The sequence below is a fragment of the Thamnophis sirtalis genome, unplaced genomic scaffold, assembly GCF_051295495.1.
Source record: "Thamnophis sirtalis isolate CommonGarterSnake01/CBP01778 unplaced genomic scaffold, rThaSir2_p1.2 scaffold_6, whole genome shotgun sequence".
Classification (NCBI taxonomy): Eukaryota; Metazoa; Chordata; class Lepidosauria; order Squamata; family Natricidae; genus Thamnophis; species Thamnophis sirtalis.
The window spans coordinates 131,003,722-131,023,413 of NW_028261386.1; the positions used below are offsets into that span (position 1 = coordinate 131,003,722).

The following is a 19,692-nucleotide window of genomic DNA, read 5'->3' on the forward strand; positions in this document are numbered from 1 at the left end:
AAAATTGTCTGATGCAACATCTTACCTGTCAATGTCTTACCTGTTCTTCAGCTTCAACCTCGATAATACACGGGCTTTGTCCAAGCCCAAAATTTGATACAAACTCAAGGTAAACCGCTCCAAACTCGATTGCAGGAAATATGACTTCAGCAGCAGAGTGGTCAACACCTGGAATGCTCTACCTGACTCCGTTGTTACATCCTCAAACCCTCATAGCTTCAACCTTAAACTGTCCACCGTGGACCTCACTCCATTCCTAAGAGGTCTGTAACGGGGGCGTGCATATGCGTACCAGTGTCCCTTCCATCCCTATCCTACTGTCCCCATTTATTTGTATTCATTTCTTTCGTTCATATCTATGTTTATATTTATACCTGCTATCTTGTACATGTTTGACAAACTAATAAATACAAATAATACATTCTGAGCTTACACACAGGGCAGTCCTTTAACACTTCCATGAGATTCCCCAAGCCCGATGACAATACCATATTTTATGTGCGAACGACCTTTGGAGACAGGGAAGGTGGCTGCAGATAGGACAACCAGCACGTAAAACATGTCTCAGCCCACAAAGAAAACTTCTCCAAAGGAATCCTTCCTAATTTCCCAGAGTATAAGAAGAAAGGAAAGCTTTCCTGTTAAGCCATGAGGTAGTCTAGACAGGAAGAACAGCCAGGAGCACCAGCGCTATCTTTATTGTAAAGTTATATTAACAGAATCTCGCAAGACTGTTAATATTTCGCCCCTTCCTTTCTTTTTATACTCTGGACAACTGGGAAGGACCCTTTTTGAGATGTTTCCCATTCAATTCCCCCCTTTTGTGGGATGACATATCTTTTACATGCCATTCATCCTATCTGCAGTCATCCTCTTGTCTGCAAAGGTCATTGTTCTTCCTCAAGCATTGTAGGCTTGCTCAGGGCATGAAGTTAACTCCACGCTTAGGAATCTCATTCATATTATAAGAGCCAAGGTGGCGCAGTGGTTAAATGCAGCACTGCAGGCTACTGCTAGATCAGCAGGTCAGCGGTTCAAATCTCACCGGCTCAGGGTTGACTCAGCCTTCCATCCTTCCAAGGTGGGTAAAATGAGGACCCAGATTGTTGGGGGCAATATGCTGACTCTCTGTAAACCGCTTAGAGAGGCCTGAAAGGCCCATGAAGCGGTATATAAGTCTACTGCTATTGCTATTGCTATTGCTATATCAAGTTTACATTCTTAATAGCAAAATGTACAGTTCAGTGTTAAGATACTTCTGACTTTCCATAATCTATCCCATCACGGGGTGTAAAAAGATGATGATTTCATCTTTGGTTTGCGTTAAAACAACTTCAACACACGCAATGTTCTGATTGCACCACAAACGCAGTAGTCATCCTTACCTTTCACAGAGGCACTGAGGTTTATAAATAGGAGCATGATAGTGTAGAATAATCATATCCAAGGACCAGTGGTGGGTTTCAAAAATTTTTGGAACCTCTTCTGTGGGTGTGGCCTGCTTTCCGGGTCCACTGGTGGAACCTCTTCTAACCGGTTCGGTAGATTTGACGAACCGGTTCTACCGAATAGGTGCGAACTGGTAGGAACCCACCTCTGCACCCCACCATGGTGCGGGAGGCTGACTAGGCCACGCCCACCCAGCAACCGGGCAGAGAAACCCTTGCTAAAATTTTTGAAGCCCATTCCTGCCTGAAACCATTTCAATCGGAATTGTATCAAACTCCCAGGCTCATTAAACAAACCATTTCTCTTGTAATCTTTGCATTTACGTGTTAGCTTTCCACCGCTATGGAGAATGTAAGTAATGGCGTTCTTTCATTGTGAAGAAGAGACACAGTTCTCACATACGCTTTAAATGAATTGCATTGTCAATCTGTAAGCAGACCACACCCATATCTTAACATTTCCCTAGGCAGACTAACTGTACCTGCAGCTGAATTCTCACCAGACTTAGGGTTTGATTTTTCTGCAAGGTTGCATACGTTTTATTAGAAATAATGGATTATGTTAAATTCATTTCCTATCTTGCAATTCATCAGGAGATCCAGAACTTGCAGAATATGTCTGGGAAACCCAAACTGACCTATTTCAATGGCAGAGGACTAATGGAATCTGTACGCTGGCTCTTGGCAGCAGCTGGAGTTGAGGTTTGTTCCTTCTATTTTTGTCAGCCCTGTAAGGTAGACCAGTCAAAGGAAGCAAAACCACACAGATCAAGATTACTTCATTCATTCTAACAGTGCCAGGGTTCAAAAACCAAGAAGGACACATTGCGATTCCTCCAAGAAGATCTCTTTATTGTTTCTCACCCATAGACAGATTCTTGCCAAGCTAAAGCACGACAACATCCCCCCCTAAAGCATTTATTCCTGCAACTATTGGAAGGGAGCCAGGTTAACCCTCTTTCTCTCGCACAAGCTGTCTGAACGGAGTTGTTGCTTGTTCGTGTGGAACCCACCTCTTCTCTACTAGTAATCCGAAGTACACCCCATTGCAAATAGGCATAGTAATTGAATTTTGCAAGTCTCATAAACTCAGCGGAGTTTATGGCTGACTCTAGGTGGGAGTAAAAGGTTTCCTTTATCCTTTTGCTGCCCTTGAGTTTTGCAGCTTAGGTTTAGTAGCCCTACTCAAGGGTAGGCAGAGGCCAAATCTTTCCCCTGATTTGGGTCAGGGAGTGGAGCTTTGGAAGGAGTTAAGAAATGAAATGAGAGATTTAACTTTCTCCCATTGAACTAATTTTCCTCATTTGGGGAATAATGAGGCCTCAAAGCAGTGGTGGGTTTCAAATTTTTTTCCGAACCTACTCTGTGGGTGTGGCCTCCTTTGTGGGAGTGGCTTGCCGGCCATGTGACCTGCTGGGAGTGGCTTGCTGGCCATGTGTTCTCTCTCTCTCTCTCTCTCTCTCTCTCTCTCTCTCTCTCTCTCCTTCCTTTGTTTTGTCTCTCTGTCCCTTTTTCCTTTTTTCTTTCATCTCTCTCACTTTTTCTTTCTTTTTTTCTTTCTTTCTTTTTCCTTTCTTTCTCTTTCTCTTTCTCTTTCTCTTTCTCTTTCTCTTTCTCTTTCTCTTTCTCTTTCTCTCTGTGTGTGTGTGTGTGTGTGTGTGTGTGTGTGTGTGTGTGTGAGTGGTGGGTTTCAAAAATTTTTGGAACCTCTTCTGTAGGTGTGGCCTGCTTTCCGGGTCCACTGGTGGAACCTCTTCTAACCGGTCCGGTAGATTTGACAAACCGGTTCTCCCGAACTGGTGCGAACTGGTAGGAAACCACCTCTGGCTCAAAGGTATTTTAAACCTGGTTTAGAAAATTCTGTACTATGTAATACAAAGTTAAAGCAGTTTTTTTTCTCTCTTTTTCCAGTTTGAAGAAGTATTTTTGGAAACAAGAGAACAATATTTGAAATTAGTCAAAGGTAAATGCAGCAATTATTCTTTAGCTACTATCATTGAAATAAATTTGGTAAGTGACTTACACTTGAATGAGATCTGGGTGACGGGGCGGATGGAACTGGGTGGGACAAAAATGTTCAAGATGAAAGCTACCCAATTTAAGCTGTACTTATATTTTACATGCTTTGTAGAGTGGGGGAGCATCATCCATCCATCCACTCATTCAAAACATTTAAATAGTTGCCTGTTGTGGCCTAGCAGGAGCCGTTGGAGCTGCCACCAGACTCCGACAGCGAGGGGCCCTCTGAGTCGGCTCTGGAGGATGTGGAGGACCCTGGACAGGGTTCCGACTCTGAGCAGGGCGCAGAGAGGCTAATTGGCCACCAGGGGGCGCCTGAGCCTTGGACCAGTGGGGAGGAGACAAGGGAGTATGATCTGGACATCAGCAGTGGGGAGGAGCCAAGGGAGTTGTTCCTAGATGCCCTGCACCGGAGAGCTATTAGACGTAAAGAACAATTACGCAATTACAGGAGGTAATTGCACTCAGCTGGTGGTCATTAGGCTCCTCTCCAGACTATAAAAAGGACTGCTTGTGCACAAGCCCCTTTTGCAGAAGTCAATGCAGGAACTAATGTCAGAGAACATTATTGTGAGCTTGGCAGGCTGGATTGCTGCCACGGCTTATCTGTGCTGGATTGCTGCCCAAGCTTGTCTGTGCCAGTTTGCTGCCAAGGACCTGTCTGTCTGTTAATTAAATGCCGTAACTTATCTTTGGCTCGGAGTGTGTGTTGGTGTGGGACGAGGGGGGTCAGAACAAATTATGGGAGGCTCCCAGTCAAAAGTTAAAACAACTTATGAAGTTATATTGAAACTATAAAACTAAACAGATTAAAACATACACACATTAAAGGCAACAAAGACTTGGTGCCAATTTCTAGCGTGCAGTTATTCAATCTTCTCCAAGCCTTTTGGGGGGGGGGTTGATTGACGTGTAGATTGCACCACTGAAATGTATCACCATATCTTTCAACAATTATCTTGTTTGGGCATGATTTTGAAAAGGAGATTTATAAGGTAGCCTTAAGAACCTGATCACTTAAGTTAAACTTCTTCTAGAGAAATATGAGAAATATGAGAATCTGATGCTGGAGTTGTTAGCAATACATAAAATCTGTCTTTCCGACCAGGGGTCGGAAAACTTAAACACTCAAAGAGCCATTTGGACCCGTTTCCCACAGAAAAGAAAACACCAGGAGCCACAAAGGTCCTAACCGGAAGACCCCTGTTCAATTCTGGAGCTGACCGGAAGTCCGGTTCCCCCACCATAGAGTCTCCTCCTAGCGCGGCATACTTTTTCCTCTACCTGTCATAATCGGAAGCCCTATCAATTGTGGAGACAATTGGAAAACCCTCTCCTTGCCATAGAGTCTTATCCTGGCGCACTGTGCTTCCCCCCACACAGCGGAAGCTCCTTTCAAAATTGTGGTGTCGACCGGTGACGGAACTGTAGTAGAGGGAGGAAAGAGCCACATGCGGCTCCAGAGCCGCAGTTTGCTGACCCTTGGTGTAGACCAGTGATAGCTAACCCTTTTGTCCTCACATGCCGAAAGTGTGTGTGCGCACGCGCATGACAGCATGTGTACGTAAGCCCACATCCACAATGCAATCCATGCATAACCCCTGTGTGCCCCGCCCCCTGCACATGCATGTGTGATCCCCCCGTGCCATTGTGGATGTGTGCTGATACACACACACCATGCCCGTTTTGAGCCTAGCAGGCCTCCCTGAAACTTCCTGGGACCAAAACCGGGCCGTGGGAATGAGTGCCCACATGCATACACATGTTCTACGTGCGCAGCAGAGACCTGAAAATCAGCTGGCCGATGGGAGGCACACCCGCATGCGTGATAGAGCTGAGATGGGGCGATGGCTTGTGTGCCCACATACAGGGCTCTGTGTGCCACCTGTGGCACACGTGCCATAGGTTTTCCATCATGGGTCTAGACTGATGGTGCATTACATGTGCTCTGCATCATTTTCTGGAGGATTTCCTGTACTTGTCTTCCCCTTTGCTGCTTTCTATGTGGAGCCACAGGTAGACTTCGACTTATGATCACAATGGAGCCCAAAATTTCTGTTGTTAAGCGAGACATTTCAAGGTGCTGGTCATTACCTTTAAAGCCCTACATGGCCTAGGACCCGGATATCTGCGAGACCGTCTTCTGCCACATACCTCCCAACGACCGATAAGATTGCACAGGGAGGGCCTTCTCCAGGTGCCATCACCCAGACAATGTCAGCTGGCAACTACCCGGGGGAGGGCCTTCTCTGTAGCCGCTCCGACCCTCTGGAATAAACTGCCCCCAGAGATCAGGACCCTACCCACTCTCATGGCCTTCCGAAAGGCTATTAAGACCTGGCTATTCTGGCAGGCCCCGGGCTGTTGACCTCATGACTGAGGTCCAGCCCCGATTAGACTGGGTGTATGTTGTGGCTTTTTAAATCTATGTTTCTGTTTTTAACTTTCTATTTTTTAAATGTATTTGTTGTAAGCCGCCCGGAGTCCTTCGGGATTGGGCGGCCTATAAATTCATTAAATGAAAAAAATGAAAAAATGAATGACATTTATTACGTGAGTTTTTTTCCCCATTTTACAAGCTTTCTTGACACAGTTGTTAAGCGATTCACTGCAGCCGATGAGTGAGTGACCCGGTTGTTCAGGGAATCTGCCTCCCCCATTGACTTTTGCTTGTCAGGAGTTTGCGAAGGTGATTGTGTGACACAGCAGCAGCCATCCATTTGAACCAGCTGTTCAAGCATCTGATCACGGGGATGCTGGAAAGGTTGTGGCTGTGAAAAACGGCGATGAGTCACATTTTTCAGTGCCGGTGTAAAAATGATTCAGGAAATCATTGCTGCTCTCCTCTCTCAGTCCTCCCATGAGAAGATCCACCTCCAACAGGCCCAAGAGAATGTAGTGTTTGTTCAGGGAATCATCTGTGGTCTACATGAAAAGAGAAGTCACTTGCGTTCTTCCTCATCATCGTCATCCTCCTCCTCCTCATCTTAGCCATCATCTATCTATTGCAGGATGAAGGTCTCGTCCGCATCTTTCCAACCAATATGTTCTGAGTTTTCTTTTGCGAATTGCGCCAATAAAACTTGCCGATGCTGTTGATTCATCTTGCGTTAGCTCTCTTTCGTGGAGGCTTTTTAATCAGGTGGGATCCATTCTATGACTGCCTTGGCCCACCCGCCATCAGTTCGTCTTGCTATGTGACCAGCCCATTTCCATTTCAATTCTTTTATTCTTTTGATACATATACAGCACAGGTTCGAATCCCAGTAAGGGTATGGCTAGCTGATGAGAGCTAAATAGCTTGAAATAGATCTATACTAGTCTCCCTTTATTTATTTATCAGCACAAATACAACACAAATGTAACAAAGGCAACAGTAAAAATATTGGGTTTCTGTCTGGATGGTCTCTTGTGACGAGCCGATGGACAGAGAATGGAAGCAGTTAGCTTCCTCCCATAATTGGGGCATACCAGGGGTTGTGACACTAAATACATACATACGTACATACGTACATACGTACATACGTACATACGTACATACGTACATACGTACATACGTACATACGTACATACGTACATACGTACATACGTACATACGTACATACGTACATACGTCGTGTGTGTGTGTGTGTGTGTGTGTGTGTGTGTGTTATATTTGTGCTGATAAATAAATAAAGGGAGACTAGTATAGATCTATTTCAAGCTATTTAGCTCTCATCAGCTAGCCATACCCTTACTGATGAGAGCTAAATAGCTTGAAATAGATCTATACTAGTCTCCATTTATTTATTTATCAGCACAAATATAACACAAATATAACAAAGGCAACAGTAAAAATATTGGGTTTCTGTCTGGATGGTCTCTTGTGACGAGCCGATTGACAGATAATGGAAGTTGTTAGCTTCCTCCCATAATTGGGGCATACCAGGGGTTGTGACACTAAATCTCTCTCTCTCTCTCTCTCTCTCTCTCTCTCTCTCTCTCTCTCTCTCTCTCTCTCTCTCTCTCTCTCTCTCTCTCTCTCTCTCTCTCTCTCTCTCTCTCTCTCTCTTCTCTAATCCATGTGCAGATCCTTTCTAACTTGTCCTGTGATGCCAAGCATGCATCTTTCCATGACTATCATGTGCCACCCATAGCTTTTGTAGCGATGGGTGAGGTTAGTGTCCGTGTTTTGCCAGCATGTGTGAGAGGAGGTAGCACATTGGAATTCACAGGTTGTATAATGTGCGGCCTGCCGCAACCTGCAATTCTGCTCTGGTTGGCTTTGTTGAGCCCCATCCTGAAGCAGAGCAATGAAGTTGCCCCAGGGAAGCAGGTCTTGGGAACTGGCAGACAAGGATTGGTGGAAAAAGTGTTGACTTTCAAAGGTAGCCGCTAGCCATGGCATGTAGCAGAGAAATCTGTGCCAGGAGTGCAATTTGCTATGCATGTGAAGCAGGGGGGAGCTTTCGTTTCACTCAGCTGCTAAAACCAACAAGGAAGTTGTCTCATCATGTCCAAACATCAGATCATGCAGCAGAAGATAATATTTGTGGCTCAGGGTTGAGATGTGGAATTCTTGGGGCTCTCTGAGAACTCCACTCCATCCTGCCAGATAATGGTTTTGTGGGCACTGCATCAGTGTGTGGGATACAAATAATTTAACAACCGGTTCTCTGCCCTAATGACCAGCTGGGTAGGCGTGACTCAGTGGTCATGTGACTGGATAGGCATGGCCAACTCAACATCACTCATGTCGATGGGAGTTTCGCCTTAGCTGTCACAATGTCATAAGGGTTAACCGTAGGGGCAGTTTCTGTAAGCAGGGCAATAAAGATTAGGCTAGAAACAACACCAGAATGTTTCCTTCCTTCCTTCCTTCCTTCCTTCCTTCCTTCCTTCCTTCCTTCCTTCCTTCCTTACTTACTTACTTACTTACTTACTTACTTACTTACTTACTTACAGGATTAGCCCTGTAAAGTGGAAAAAAACAAAATGAGATTTCTTCCAACAACCGATTCTCCCAACCGCTTAGAAAGTTATGAACCGGTTCTCCCGAATAGGTGCGAACTGGCTGAATCTCACCACTGTACTACATCCTCCTTTTATAACAAATTGTAAAAGCTTCCCTCTTTTTCCATCCAGTTGTTCAGAAAGAAATGTGAATCGGTGATAAAGGGCAAGCATTCATCAGTTCAGGGTTTCTTTACAATAAACAAGGATAAGTGGGGAACATGGGCATGGCACCTTACTGGTAAATAGGTCGAACATGTTTTACCTGCAGAAATTTGAATATGAGTGAAATTTGAGAAATAGGTGAGCAAAAGGTCTGTTGTAAGGGGTGGAGCACAGGGCTGACCATTATATTATCTATATCTATATATCTATATCTATACCTATACGTATCTCCACATGCCCATCCATCCATCCATTCATCTATTTATCTCTGTCTAATCTCAGGGACACGGTGGCTCAGTGGCTGGAACGCTGACCTTGTTGATCAGAAAGGTTGGCAGTTCGGCAGTTCGAATCCCTAGTGCTGCATAATGGAGTGAGCTCCCGTTACCTGTCCCAGCTTCTGCCAACCTGGCAGTTCGAAAGCATGTAAAAATGCAAGTGGAAAAATAGGGACCACCTTTGGTGGGAAGGGAACAGCATTCCATGCGCCTTCGGTGTTGAGTCATGCCGGCCACATGACCCCGGAGACGTCTTCGGACAGCGCTGGCTCTTCGGCTTTGAAACGGCTCTGCTGGCTGGAGAATTCTGGGAGTTGAAGTCCACAAGTCTTAAAGTTGCCAAGTTTGGGAACCACTATCCTAGACCTAGTCAGTGATGCTGTGTTTTCCTTCCTTTCCTTTTCTCCCCTCTTCCTCCAGATGGATATCTGCTGTTTGATCAAGTCCCGCTGGTGGAGATGGATGGGCTGAAGCTGGTCCAGACCAAGGCTATTCTCAGATACATTGCAAGGAAATATAATCTGCTTGGGAAGGATCCGAAAGAACGAGCACAGTACAGTATTGCAATTCATCATCTTAGACCTGATCTAAAATCTCCCCACTAATATTACCACCTTCCCCCATGCTCACCAATGCGCATTGGCTATGAATGAGAAACAATTCTCGCATGCCAAGAAGAAAAAGGGTTTTAGACCATTTATTTCTGGCGTGGTATATAAAATAGTGATGACGCAGTGGCACATTGGCTAAAACGCTGGGCTTGTCGATCAGAAAGGTCAGCAGTTTGCCGGTTGGAATCCCTAGCGCCACGTAACGGAGTGAGCTCCCGTTACTTGTCCCAGCTTCTGCCAACTTAGCAGTTCGAAAGCATGTAAAAATGCAAGTAGAAAAATAGGAACCACCTTTGATGGGAAGGTAACAGCGTTCCGTGCGCCTTCGGCATTTAGTCATGCCAGCCACGTGACCACGGAGACGTCTTCGGATAGCGCTGGCTCTTCGGCTTTGAAACAGAGATGAGCACTGCCCTCTAGATTCAGGAACAACTAGCACATATGTGTGAGGGGAACCTTTACCTTTATAAAATAGTCCTGGAGCCTCTGGTAAATGTTTTGCCAGTCCCACGTCACCCATTAATGTTCTACTGGCGTGTTCTCCTGATTTTTGCATCTAGTTGTGAGAAGTTAAATGAAGCAGCGTTATTGGCCTTGTTGAGAGAGAGCACTGAAAGGTTATAGTATCTTTGTAATAATTGTCCAATTTCCACTCCGTCGCCTCAACCTACATCTTTGCACTTTGGACCCTATTAGACTTTTTATAAATGGCAGTCGTTTCCAGGGAAATAATTTGAGTTATTCCCACACCTATCCCTTAAGGGCGTCCCATTAGATTTATTTATTTATTTATTTCAAATTAATTATATACCTTTTGGTATCTATGATTTTATTTATTCTACCAGCATGCTTTTTAGTATTTATTCGTTTTACTAGCAAAAAAAAAAAAAAAAGAACTTCATGAATTATACAGCCGATTAAGTGTTCATAGTAAACACCATTTAAATCCGAATGGTAAACAATATAGAATCATAATAATAACTAATCATACAGCCAAAATGCAAGACATAAATAGCCAGAGCAATAGCTGAAAAACAGCACTGCCTGGTATTAGCAGAAGTCTTTCCTGGGAAGAATGTGACAGATGGATCAATATCTATCTATCTATCTATCTATCATCTATCTATCTATCTATCTATCTATCTATCTATCTATCTATCTATCTATCTATCTATCTATCATCTATCTATCTATCTATCTATCATCTCTCTCTCTCTCTCTCTCTCTCTCTCTCTCTATCTCTATCTATCTATCTATCTATCTATCTATCTATCTATATCTCTATCTCTATCTCTATATCTATATCTATATCTATATCTATATCTATATCTATATCTATATCTATCTATCTATCATCTATCATCTATCATCTATCTATCTATGTAACTATCTATCTATCTATCTATCATCTATCTCTATCTATCTCTATCTATCTCTATCTATCTATCTATCTATCTATCTCTATCTATCTATCTATCTATCTATCTCTATCTATCTATCTATCTATCTATCTATCTATCTATCTATCTATCTCTATCTATCTACAGTATCTATCTATCTATCTATCTATCTATCTATCTATCTATCTTACAGTATCTATCTATCTATCTATCTATCTATCTATCTATCATCTATCTATCCATCCATCCATCTATCATCCATCCATCCATCCATCCATCCATCCACCTACCTACCTACCTACCTACCTACCTACCTATCTACCATCTATCTATCTATCTATCTATCTATCTATCTATCTATCTATCTATCTATCATCTATCTATCTATCCATCCATCTATCATCCATCCATCCATCCATCCATCCATCCATCCATCCATCCATCCATCCATCCATCCATCCATCTATCTATCTATCTATCTATCTATCTATCTATCTATCTATCTATCTATCTATCTATCTATCTGAATTATACAGGGTATCATGAGTTAAAACAGGATTTTGAATTGCATGTGGAAATCTAATGATACCAAACCACAGGTATAATCAGCTCTTGGTGAATAATGTTGGCCAATAATTGGACTATGGCCTTTTGTACAAACTACAGTTGATGGGTGTTTTTTCAGAGCTACCTCACATGCAATGAATTGCAATAGTCTAGTTGGAAAATAATGAGCTGCGATTGCAAATTTGTGGAGATTCAGGGTGGGGCTATAACTGACGTACCAGCCAATGAATCCAAGACAAGTGTTAAATCCTGCCTCACGTTTCATGGACACCTCCCCTTCCCCCCCTCCCTCCCGCCCTCCCTCTCCATAAAAAGGTGCATTTTGAAAAACTAGTAGGTTAAATGCAAAGTTTAACATTATGTGTAATTTGGCTTTCCACCTAAAACCATTTGTACAGCGTGATTTTTTTTTAAAATGTCACATTTGACTTCTTGCATAATTTGGCTGTCTCCTATCCATGATTGGAGCCAATGACTTGAAAAAAAAAAAAAAAGCTCTTTGCAGGAAAAGGCCCTTACCTTTGACCCCTCACAGAGGAGCTCAGCTTTTCAAAAGAGAGCGTCTGAGCCAATTAGCTTCCATGGTGGAAGAGCAATTTACTATTCTGGACTGCAATCCAGTGGCCCGACTGACTTAACAAAAGAAAGATAAAAATCAATTTCAGATCACCTGTAATTTTATCTGCAATACAGCCCTTCTATCCTTCCTTGCAAAACATAATGCATTTCCCCCTCTTTCCTTGGTACGAACAAGTTCCATAATCACACTCAAGCCTTGTTCTGAAGTCCTCGTTTTAGTCTGATTGCCAATATCAATATTGGTTTTGCATGTCTCGTCCTGCCCCCGTCAATCCTGCTGACAATCCATGACTCAGGTTTTTTTGTGTAGAAATGGAACCAAAGGTAAAGATACCAGCTCTGCACACAGCCAGAAAAGTAACTGAGTCAAAGTGGAACTAAAACGGTCTCGCTTTGCAGATTTTCTACTAAGAAATGAAATAGTTGCTGAAGGAGACAGAATTCACAGTTAGCAATAGCAATAGCAGTTAGACTTATATACCGCTTCATAGGGCTTTCAGCCCTCTCTAAGCGGTTTACAGAGTCAGCATATCGGCCCCCACAGTCTAGGTCCTCATTTCACCCACCTCGGAAGGATGGAAGGCTGAGTCAACCTTGAGCCGGTGAGATTTGAACTGCAGATAACAGTCAGCTGAAGTGGCCTGCAGTACTGCACTCTACCCACTGCGCCACCTCGGCTCATTAATTCCTTTGTTCCTAGTTTAATGCAAAGAAGGACTAGCGGTGACATGTTAGCAGTGGTCCAATATCTAAAGGGCTGACAGAAAGAAGAGGGGGCCAGCCTGTTCTCCAAAGCATCTGAAGATAGAAGAATCAATGGATCGAAACTAATCAAGGAGAAAAATCAGCCTAGAACTGAGGAGGAATTTCCCGACAGTTAGAACAATTAATCAGTGGAACGACTTGTCTCCCAAAGTTGTGAGGCCTCCACCATTGGAGGTTTTTAAGAGGAGATTGGACCACCATTTTTATTAAACGGTATAAGGTTTCCTACCTGAGCTGGGGGTTGGACTAGAAGACCTCAAAGGTCCCTTCCAACTTTGGTATTCTGGTATTCTCTAACTGCTATTATAAATTGCTTGCCTTTTAATTCCAAACGCAAAAGCAATTTTTCTTTTTTACAAACATACGCTTGATTTTTTTTAGAAAAATAATTTCAAAATTTTGATATTTAAAGTCCAAATATTTAAAGTATTTGAATCCTCAGAACATTCTGTAGCCAAAACCTAAGCTTTCTCTTGGCTGTTTATTTTAAGTTATTGAAAATTATAAAAGTAAACCTTCATATTCTCAAATTGAGGATTAAGACTATCCATTCTCTTACGTCATTCTGAAGATGATTAACCTTTTAAATCCATTAATGGGCAGTTTCCTAAAAGTAATTAGCAAGGAAAGTGGACGAATCTAAGTATTCTTTAAAGTCTCCAATTTGTAACTGGAGCAAAATAATAAATTACCCTATCTCTTGGTTTCCCCTCCCCCCCCCACAAGCTTGCTGTCATGAGGTCTCCTTGTAAAGAAAAGGAATGGCCATAAGAGGAACAGCTTGGGCAATCTCACATCATTCTCTTTGATCCAGAGATCAAAGGTTGCTGATCTGCTTTGGATTCCTTATACAAAGTTGTAGTTGTCAGCTCTGCCTGTGAAGTTGTCTTCAGTCAGCCCTCTCTCCCCATAAAACCCCATTCTGCAATTTTAAAAGGCTGGGAACCCACAACTTGTGCAAAAAAATTTGTGCTAGCCATCTTTCCCCCCTTTTATCTAATAGCCATACAGTAATTCACTGTTTTTATGTTACTCCATGGGAACCAAGGAGAATAAGGGAAGCAAATGTGTATGCAGGCCAATAGTGCTATACTCAGTTTCCAAGTTAAGTGGCTCATAATGCCCATCATTCCAAGCCAACACCTTTTGAAGGAATCGGGTACTTAGCAATAGCAATAGCAGATAGACTTATATACCGCTTCACAGCTGAAAGCCCTCTCTAAGCGGTTTACAGAGTCAGCATATTGTCCCCAACAATCTGGGTCCTCATTTCACCCACCTCGGAAGGATGGAAGGCTGAGTCAACCTTGAGCCGGTGAGATTAGAACAGCCGAACTGCAGAACTGCAGTCAGCTGAAGTAGCCTGCGGTGCTGCATTTAACCACTGCGCCACCTCGGCTCTCTACTTGCAGAGAGTGGTTCTATTTTATAGACCCTGTCCTTGATAGAATTGCTTTTCCTGGGCAATTGTCTTCTAAAATTTCTCCTACAGTCTCTGCTGCCAGTGGAGTTTGGCCTTCATCTCTAAGCTCTTCCACAGTGAAATATGTAAGCAAGGGCAAAAGAAGAAGTCCCTTTTTAACGCACATTTGAGCCCATCTTCACAAAGACTAAGGTTTCACTCCGTGCAGGGCCTACCATCTTGCCCTGAATTAGCTTTAGTCAGAGGACAGTGTCTCTGTTTTTTCCAGCCTCAGAGGAGAAAAAGAACTATGGCATATTTAAGAAAGCCATCAAATAGAGCATTTGGCAACTGTAGTACAGGAAATGGCCCTAGACAATGACCCTTCTCAGGAAAATAGGCATTTCACATGTGACTATTGAAGCTGGGGAATCAGCTCAGAGGGTGGTATTCGGCAGGTTCTGACCAGTTCTGGAGAACCGGTAGCGGAAATTTTGAGTAGTTCGGAGAACCGGTAAATACCACCTCTGACTGGCCCCGCCAACATCTATTCTCTGCCTCCCGAGTCCCAGCTGATTGGGAGGAAATGGGGATTTTACAGTATCCTTCCCCTGCCACGCCCACCAAGCCACACCCACAGAACCGGTAGGAAAAAAGTTTGAATCCCACCACTGGATCAACTGCTATAGCCAAGGCAAGATCTCTGCAGCAAGCCAAGATGACATCAGAACAATATTGCCGGTGACATTGTGACACAAATCTTCCCATCAGGTATTTCAGAGTCCCAATTTCTGACACAAGTATGTAAACAATAATAAGCTGTTGTGCCCAGCAGGAGCTGGTGGAGCTGCCACCAGACTCTGACAGTGAGGGGCCCTATGAGTCGGCTCTGGAGGATGTGGAGGACCCTGGATAGGGTTCCGACTCCGAACAGGGCGCAGAGAGGCTGGTTGGCCACCAGGAGGCGCCTGAGCCTTGGAGCAGTGGGGAGGAGACAAGGGAGTGTGATCCTGATGTCATGCATTGGAGCAGAGGGGAGGTGACAAGGGAGTTGGTCCTGGATGCCCGGCAACGGAGGGCTAATAGGCGTAAAGAACAGTTACGCAGTTACAGGAGATAATTGAACTCAGCTGGTGGTAATTAGGCTCCTCTCAAGACTATAAAAGGAATGATTGTTCACACGCTCGTTGCAGGAATCAACGTATTCACTAGAGCTGGAGAAGCTATCGTGGCTAGCTTGGCAGGCTGGATTGCTGCCAAGTTTAGTCTGTGCTGGATTGCTGCCAAAGTCTAGTCTGTGCTGGATTGCTGCCAAGTTCTAGTGTGTGTGTTAATAAATCCTTGAAGTATCTTTGGCCAGAACAGTAAGCTAAGTAAAATTTAATGCTTCTTGAAGTGTGACGTAACATTTCTCCTGTCTATCTTCACAGAATTGACATGTACGCGGAAGGGACCATGGACCTGATGGGACTTATTTTGTACTACCCTTTTTCTTCACCCGAGGAAAAGGAGAAGCAACTTGCTGCATTTATCGAAAAGTCCGAGACCAGGTACCTCCCAGTCTATGAAAAGGTGGGCCCATACTTAACATTTCTTCTAGCAGTTACCCTTTCATTTAGGGGCAAATGGCATTGGATTCGGGGCATTCATGCATGCACAGAAGGCAGATTTTTCCGGCATTTGTCTTTAAAATATCAGACTGTTTTTATCTTTCTCCCTTTGAAATCTAAGCCACGTTCACACAGTATCCTTGGTATTTCCTTAGATTTAGATTTAGCTGTTATTTGAAGCAGCCAAATAGATTGTTCAACCATGTATTTTGTGAACCCAGCCTAAATTACGACAGGATGAAGTTCTCTCCTGATGCCGTAACTGGACAAAACCCTCCAATCAGTGCTCGCTATGATCCTGTCCTTGTCACCACCCGAAACGGTTCGTGTAGCAACCGGTGATAAACTCCAAATATTTTGGTGTGCACAACAATACACTTCAGGACTGGGAAATTAAACAAGAATGTCCAAATAGACTAGGATTAGTTGTTTGTTTTTACAAACACAGTGCTTGGAAATACTACATTAACTGATGAAAAGTGGTTGGGGCTTTTACCATTCAGCTACCGTATTAAGTAATTTGAGAAATGGATTTAGCCACCAAGTAGTTGCCTAATTTACGGGACAGGCTTCTGACCTTCTGACCTTGAGTAAGGAAAAAACGTTCTAAGGTTTTACTTGTTAAATAAGCTGACCTATAGTTTCTTGGATTCCTCCTTGAAGTGGAAGAGTATAAGAAACAGACAGTATATATAAAATAATGCTTGCTAATTTATTTATTTATTTATTTATTTATTTATTTATTTATTTATTTATTTATTATCAACTGTAAGTTTTTTAAAAAAAATATTTTATAGGCTCTGAAACATCATAACCAAGAATTCCTAGTTGGTAATCACCTCAGCCTGGCAGATATACAATTGCTTGAAGCAATTTTAATGTTGGAAGAGAGAAAAGCTGATATTCTTACACCGTTCCCTCAACTAAAGGTAACCTAGTAGTGATTATCACTCCAGCTTTTACTCGCATAATATAAATGAACATGCTGGTTCTGACTTATGCTGCCACTTAAGCCACAAAAGGGAGATCATAGGTACTGAAGTTCAGCAATGGGGAATTTTTTTTGGTCTCCATTTTGCCCACCGGAAGGAACTTTCCGGATGGTTCAAGAACTTGTGCCAGAAGGCTCTGGAAGGCCTACTTGAACCATCTGTGATTGATTGAAGGATTTATGATTTTTTCCCCCTAAAATTCTTCATATCACCCAGTGGATTCACAGGATTGTTTAGGAAGATAGAAGGGAAGGGCTTAATGTATCTCATCTTCCTTGGTTTTCTCCCGTGCACCTTGAAGATGGGAACAAGGTGTTTAAGTAAGCTTGGATCATCACATGACTTTTAGATACAGTTCTCTTGTGATTATTGGTAATAGTGTCTAGGGTGGGCAAGGATAGTTGATGCGCAATATACATTGCAACGCTTATTGCAAAGCCTCTCAGCTATCAAACGACAACCCGGCCTTCACGTGGTGCCCCCCGTTCCCACCAATCGGGCTCTGTCGACCCTTGGGACTGGCATCCCCTTGTGTATATCCAGCCGAAACAGCTACCATGGATCGCCGTATCCATTCCAAACAGCCTGGTCCGACCTGGAAACGGCCAAAAGGAGGTGTTCGTCTAACCACTTTGCGTCACTTCAAACGGAAAGCCGAAGATGTGGTCATGCGCCCATTCAATCTTAGCCGAAAATCATATGATAGCGACTGGCTGCACCACCTGACAACCCTAGCCCAGGACCGAAGGCAGTGGCGTCAAATCTCCATGGAAGTCACCTATACCCACGATGGGTGAAGAGGCGTCAAGTCAAGTCAAGTCAAGTCTGGAAGAGATTTTTTGAAGGCAATAAATTATGCTTCTTTAATGCGTTTCTCAACCAAAGCATGGCACCATCTTTGATGGAGGCAATTCTACCTCCATTGAAAAAAAATCATTACCAATCCCAAAGAGAGGAAGCTGGGTTGGAATCGCTTAGTGGTGACATCAGCTGTACAGGTAGTCCTTGATTTACGACCACAATTGAACCCATGATTTGTGTCAAGACAGCAAGTCAGTTGCTAAATGAGTTTTGCCCCATTTAGGGCTCTCTCGGCAGAGTTGTTAAATGCATCCCACTGCAGTTTGTTAAGTTAGAAATTTACATGGCTGTAAATCTCATCTGGCTTCCTCATTGACTTTCCACGTCAGAAGGCTGCAAAAGTTGATCACATGACCCCAGGAACCATCATAATTAAATGCCCGTTGCTAAGCATCCAAAGTTTGATCATGTGATCATAGGGATGCTGCAATGGTCGTAAGTGTGAAAAACAGTAGACTCGTAAGTCACTTTTTTCAGTGCTGTCGTAACTTTGAGCAGTTACTAAATGAAATATTGTAAATCGAGGATGTTCTTTCCCTAGTTTGTTCAAAGAAAAGGCTCAAGCCTTTTTGTCCCAGGAATTTGCGGTTCCACCACAAAACCGCGGAGGACAAAATCGCGCTCGACGAAAGCGCGCATTTGACATCATCACAGCGCAACGAAAACATCACGCTGTGATCGAAAAATGTAAAAATAAAGCGAAAACCTTACCCTAACCCCCCCAAACCTAACCCTAAACCTAACCCTAAATCTAACCCTAAACCTAACCGTTAACGTAACGCTAAACCTAACGCTAACGCTTAACCTAACGCTAAACCTAACCCTAACGCTTTAAACCTAACCCTAACCCTTAACCTAACCCTAACCCTAAACCTAACCCTTACCTTTATGTGAATCCGCTTGCTTTAATTTTAATTTTATTTCAATTTTTAATTTTTTTTCGTCGCGCTGTGATGACGTCACATGCGCGCTTTCGTCGAGCGCGATATTGTCCTCTGCGGTTTTGACGGGTCATGGAATTTGCATTTCCTAGGTGTAAACAGAGGTGATATATTTATATTTGTACATGTTTTTGGACATTAATTTTATTTACAGATTTCTATTGCGTTCTCAAGTTTGACTGTGTTTTATGATGGGTGGGTTTTATCAATGCGTTTGATTTATATTGTCAACCACCATGAGCTGTCTTGGCTAGCGGATGTGTGGGTTATAAATTCAATATGGTAAACATTGTTTATTTATTGCTTTAGGCTTTCAAAGCAAGGATAAGCGCTTTCCCCACCATTAAGAAATTCCTAGAACCTGGAAGTCAAAGGAAACCCATCGCTGATGATGCTTATGTGGCTACTGTGCTGAAGGTTCTCCAGTTGACGTTCTCATAACATCATATCTGCTTGCCAGAGCATCAGATAATCAGACCCAGCACAAGCCAACAAGAATTCCATCTGGCTATGAGCCAAGGTGGCGCAGTGGTTAAAGAGCAGCACTGCAGGCTACTGCTAGATCAGCAGGTCAGCGGTTCAAATCTCACCGGCTCAGGGTTGACTCAGCCTTCCATCCTTCCGAGGTGGGTAAAATGAGGACCCAGATTGTTGGGGGCAATATGCTGACTCTCTGTAAACCGCTTAGAGAGGCCTGATAGGCCTATGAAGCGGTATATAAGTCTACTGCTATTGCTACAAGGGATGCACCCCAATCCCCAAAGGGTTCCTTTTATTACTTAACCTCAGATAATGGTGCATCTCCCACCGAGCATCCCCGCAGTTGTTTATCATGGCACAGTGCTGCCAGATGTGCTAAAATCATGGAGCTTGCCTAGCTCTTCTTTTTGTTACCTAAAAGCAAAAGATTATCTGCTGGGATCAAAAATAATAAATGACTTACTCTTTGGTGCACATAGTTAAAGTGTATTAAGTTCTTGCAGTCAGACAATTTGACATAAATGTTTTCTTTCACCTGGAAAATGATCATTCATTCATTCATTCATTCATTCATGTTGCTTA

At 43.2% G+C, this 19,692-nt stretch overlaps 1 protein-coding gene across 1 annotated transcript; it reads left to right on the forward strand.

Annotated features, from left to right (window-relative positions):
- The first annotated feature begins 2,044 nt into the window (after positions 1-2,044).
- Positions 2,045-19,135, forward strand: LOC106545437 (glutathione S-transferase 3). The gene is made up of 6 exons (XM_087718973.1): positions 2,045-2,150; positions 3,360-3,411; positions 9,323-9,455; positions 15,657-15,798; positions 16,634-16,765; positions 18,940-19,135. The coding sequence occupies exons 1-6, from the start codon at positions 2,064-2,066 to the stop codon at positions 19,069-19,071; spliced, it is 678 nt and encodes a 225-aa protein (XP_087575099.1). The 5' UTR covers positions 2,045-2,063; the 3' UTR covers positions 19,072-19,135.
- The last annotated feature ends 557 nt before the right edge of the window (positions 19,136-19,692 follow it).

What these genes read in the sequence shown, in the direction of transcription:
- LOC106545437 (XM_087718973.1), top strand. Translation starts at nt 2,064, where the DNA reads ATGTCTGGGAAACCCAAACTGACCTATTTCAATGGCAGAGGACTAATG. An exon ending in ATATTTGAAATTAGTCAAAG is followed by an intron (nt 3,412 to 9,322) that starts GTAAATGCAGCA and finishes CTCTTCCTCCAG; the next exon opens with ATGGATATCTGCTGTTTGAT. An exon ending in GATCCGAAAGAACGAGCACA is followed by an intron (nt 9,456 to 15,656) that starts GTACAGTATTGC and finishes CTATCTTCACAG; the next exon opens with AATTGACATGTACGCGGAAG.